Consider the following 4,588-nt stretch of genomic DNA (forward strand, 5'->3'; position numbering starts at 1 on the left):
GTGTCCCATGTGGGCACACTGGACACTTCTCACGTCAGCCATAGCTATACCGCCTGTTCAGTGCTCATAGCATGCCCACTACAACTTCCAGAAATGGCCCACTCATGTGTCTCGAAGAGCCAGCCACAACACGATTGGTCAGGCACATCCATGCAGCATCATCTATGAGAAATGTTCCAGCCATGCTATGTTCCTACCCCAGTAATGACATAGTTGGTCATGCACATCTGTATGAATATGAATCAACAGTGCACTCTCACTCCCACCTGTGCTCTGCTCTACTGGAGTGGGTGTGGGGGTGTGGCAGTCTCTGTGGGAGACAGTTTGATGTTAGCATCCATGTTGTACAGTTTTGTGTCTTTTCCTGTGTACCACACTTTTATGAGCTCTATATTTTACATTATTACATGATTAGTTACAACCCATATTTTTACTATATTTTTTCCAAAGAAGCATTTGTTTATTTCCTTTATCTTTCGTGATCTCAAAATTCTTTTACAAAATATTATTTCTACTGTCAAAATTGACATTTGGTACAATTGTTTTAATTTTGAACATACATTAATTTATCAGTTAATATTGAGATTCAATAGTTGCCTGTACATGATTTATTGTTGAACAAAAATCATGAACAATCATGTTTTCTTCAAACAGCATTAATTCAACACAGCTATAAAGTTATTTATATAAACATTGAAGTATACAGCCCTTCTGTGCTTTCCCCATACATTATTATCTTGCACATCTATGTAAAAGAAATAAAAAACAAAGTGAAAATCTCTTTTTCTCATTAAAAGATGTTACTCTACTACTCAACATCACATTACAACACCAAACTCCCAAAAGACAAGCATTTTGTTGTGAAATTTATTGTTATGAGAAACATGGTTCGCTGCTGAAGATGGGATTGATGAACTACAGCAGAGGAAGAACCTGATGGTGATACAATAGCTTCTTTATGACTTCTTCACTAATTTGTACAGTTTTGATTCCACCATGCAATAGGTCACCAGTGGCTACAGATGGGCATCAGAATGAACAAAACAAATGTTCAATTAATCCAGCCAACTCAAACAGTCACTCAAATGCATTTCCACCATCAAGTAATATTCTGGTGCTGTAGTAAAAGGTGAAGTAATGGCTTGAGGTGCAGGAACGCGAGATGCTTATGCAGACGAATGCCGACAGGGTGTATTGAGTTGATGGTGCAGGTGCAGACACCACACATGGCCAAATTGTGACTATGACATAGAGCAAGGCTGTGATATCTTGTACTCTGTGGTAGGCTTCAGCAGCCCAGTGGCGTGGGGATGGTACTTCCTGGGGTCAAAGTCTGGACTGAAGGGCAGTGGCAGGCAGCTGGTGCAGTGTTGGCTACTTGGGCTGGCAGACAGGTGGAGGTCTGTGGGTCATGGCCCAGCAGTGGGAGAGTTATAACAAGGACTTCAAGGTTACATCAGTAGGCTTGTAGCAATGACTTGACACATGGCAGACGTATTGTATGGCCCTGCCATACCAAGCATTTCGTACTTTTCTGGGCTGGGGTTTAAATGCATCTTCTCACTGCTGAATTCATGGAAGGGATGGCATTTTGTTAACACTCAAAAACATCTGGGACAGGGCAATGGCCAAGGCATTGTGTAACTGGTAGTATGTCAGCTGTAGTATCTTCCTAGAGGCTAGTCTGTGTCCTATGTCATTGGCATGTAAAGCATGGTGACAAAGAATCAGGCACACAGTGAAGAGTATTTCTGTCAGCAGCACATTGACTGCAGCTGCTCGTGTTCCAGCTACAGTACTTGCACTGTCTACAAGTCCCATTATGTCTTTACCACTACACATATCCTCCCTTCTACACTATTTCATTCTCTGGTATTATGACCATTACTCCATCCAAATCACTCCAAAATTTTTCCTTCTCGTCCTCCGAACATCCCACTTGGGGTGCATAGGCCATCCGCACTGTTACCATTTCTCCACCAAACATCATCTTAACGTATATGATCCTATCATTTACTCTGCTGACTTCACATACCTCTTCTTGAAGCTCTCTGTGCAAAATACCAGCAACTCCATTTCTTGATTCCAGGCTTGCACTATTATAAAGTAGCTTATAGCCATCAGCTAAGATCTTTGCCTTATTGCTCTTCCACCTTGTCTCTTGCACACACAAAGCCTTTATCTTCCTCCTCTGCATCATGTCTACTATCTCTCTTCCCTTTCCTGTCATCGTTCCCATGTTTAGAGTTCCCACTGTGATCTTGAACACCTTTGGATCCTTTGCAAAACTCCTCCCCCAGAGATATGAATGAGAGGCTATTACTCCTGAACACTTATCTTGAGAAGCATCCATAATTCCTCTTGTTTTGGCAACTTTTTTACAGCCAGATGCCCTTCCTGCTGCTAACCCTCTTCTCTTGTTAGAGGGGCAGAGGCTTGCTAGTTTTGGCCTGCCCTGGGTATTTTATTTCCCCAGTACCCACCATATCTGGTGAGCGTTCCCCTATCTGACACCCAGGGAGGTGCCTGATGGGAGACTAGCAAGTCCAGAGAATGAAAGAGTGACAGTCGGAGGGGGTCTAAATGGTCATGTTGGTGGAAGGAAAGGTGGGGAACAGAGGTGGCATGGAGGATGGGAGTATGGCGAGAGAAATGAGGAAGGAAAAAAGATAGTAGAGTTTGCAGTGGCTTTTGATCTAGTGATTACGAATACCTACTTCCAAAGAAAAAGAGAAAAACTAATAGCATACAGGAGTGGTGAAAATAAAAGCCAAATTGCTTACATATTATGTAGAAGGAAAAATAGTGGGGAGTTGTGAAATACTAAGGTCATATACGGTGAAGGAATAGCAACACAACATATGTTGATTGTAGCGGATTGTGAGATGAAAGTATGTAAAAGACAGAGGCACATAAATAAATGTGAAAGGAAAATTAAGTGGTGGAGATTAAAGGATAAAAATTTGAGAGAGGAGTTTAGTGACAAAGTACTGCGAAAGGTAAAATTGGCAGAGAGTGTGCACAAGTGGTGGAAAATAAATAGTGCTGTTATAAGGAAAACTGGGGAAGAAGTGTTTGGATTAACATCTGGGAGAGGGGTGCCAAAAGATAAGGAAGCATGGTGGTGGAATGAAGAGGTCCAGAAGGTTGTGAAGGAAAAGAAAGATGCTAAGAGGAAGTTGGATGTGTCTGGAAGTGCTAAGGATGGGCAAGCATACAAAAGTGCAAAGAAGGAGTCAAAACAAGCTGTGGCTAAAGCTAAAGCTGAATCAGTAATGGAGGCATATGAACAACTACAGAAAAATCAGGATATAAGTCAACTGATACCGACAGGCAAATCAAGAGATAAAACTTCTAAGGATCTAAGAGCAATAAAACAAATGAAAGATGAAACAGGAATAATTCTGCATGATCATGGAAAAATATTCCAAAGGTGGTTGAATTATTTTGAGAAATTGCTGAATGAAGAAAATGTAAGAGTGAAAACTGAGGAAGGAAGGGCAAATGAAGGGTTAACGATGGATATAAGTAGAGATGAAGTCAAACGGGCAGTTGAAAAGATGAAAAATGGGAAGGTAGTTGGCCCAGCCCAGATCCCCATTGAGGTATTGAAGTGTCTCAGTAAAAAGGGAATTGAGCCCCTTTGGGATTTAATGAAGAATACTTGGTGACAGGAGGAGATGCCAGATGAGTGGAGAACTAGTGTACTGATTCCAATATTTAAGGGGAAAGGTGATGTGCAGGACTGCAGTAACTATAGAGGTATTAAATTGATGGCACACACAATGAAAATTTGGGAAAGAGTTATAGAAGCAAGACTACACAAGGAGACTGTGGTGTGTGAAGAACAGTTTGGGTTCATGACTGGAAGAGGAATGACTGATGCAATACATGCTTTAAGGCAGATAGTTGAGAGACACGAGGACCTACAAGCCAATCTACATATGGCTTTCATTGATTTGGAGAAAGTATATGACAGAGTCCCAAGAGATGAAATGTGGAGAAGCATGAGAGAGCAGTGCGTGCCAGAGAAGTATGTGAGATTAGTGAAGGAAATGTACAGAGGAGCAATGACACAGGTGAGAAGCAGTGTGGGCATGACAAAGGTGTTTCCAGTAAAAGTATGGTTACATCAAGGGTCTACACTTAGTCCCTGCCTCTTTGACCTGATTATGGATGTACTGGTGAAAGATGTGAAGAAGGAAGTGCCGCGGACTATGATGTTTGCGGATGATGTAGTTCTTTGTGAGCAGAGCATCGAGAGACTTGAGGAAAAGCTGGAGGATTGGAAGAAGGCACTAGAACAAGAAAATTAGCAGAACAAAGCCAGAATATTTAGCACTGAAGGATGTGCAGATGAGGTCTTGCAAGATCCAGGATTATGAGCTGGAATCGGTCTGCAAATTTAAATACCTGGGGTCATACATACAGAGGGACAGAGGACTGGAAAGCGAGATACAACACCGAATGAATTGCGGTTGGAACAACTGGAGGAAAATGAGTGAAGTGTTGGGTGAGAAGAAGATGAGCATTGGGTTGAAAGGGAAAGTGAACAATTTGGTGGTAAGGCCTGGTATGATATACGGGG

The 4,588-nt window shown here is 41.9% G+C and overlaps 1 protein-coding gene across 1 annotated transcript; it reads right to left on the minus strand.

The window, feature by feature from the left end:
- Positions 1-1,852: 1,852 nt before the first annotated feature.
- LOC126282430 (uncharacterized) lies at positions 1,853-2,353 on the minus strand. Its single transcript, XM_049982087.1, has one exon. The coding sequence runs from the start codon at positions 2,351-2,353 to the stop codon at positions 1,853-1,855; it is 501 nt and encodes a 166-aa protein (XP_049838044.1).
- Between the last annotated feature and the right edge of the window lie 2,235 nt (positions 2,354-4,588).

The sequence above is a fragment of the Schistocerca gregaria genome, chromosome 7, assembly GCF_023897955.1.
Source record: "Schistocerca gregaria isolate iqSchGreg1 chromosome 7, iqSchGreg1.2, whole genome shotgun sequence".
NCBI classification, from domain to species: domain Eukaryota; kingdom Metazoa; phylum Arthropoda; class Insecta; order Orthoptera; family Acrididae; genus Schistocerca; species Schistocerca gregaria.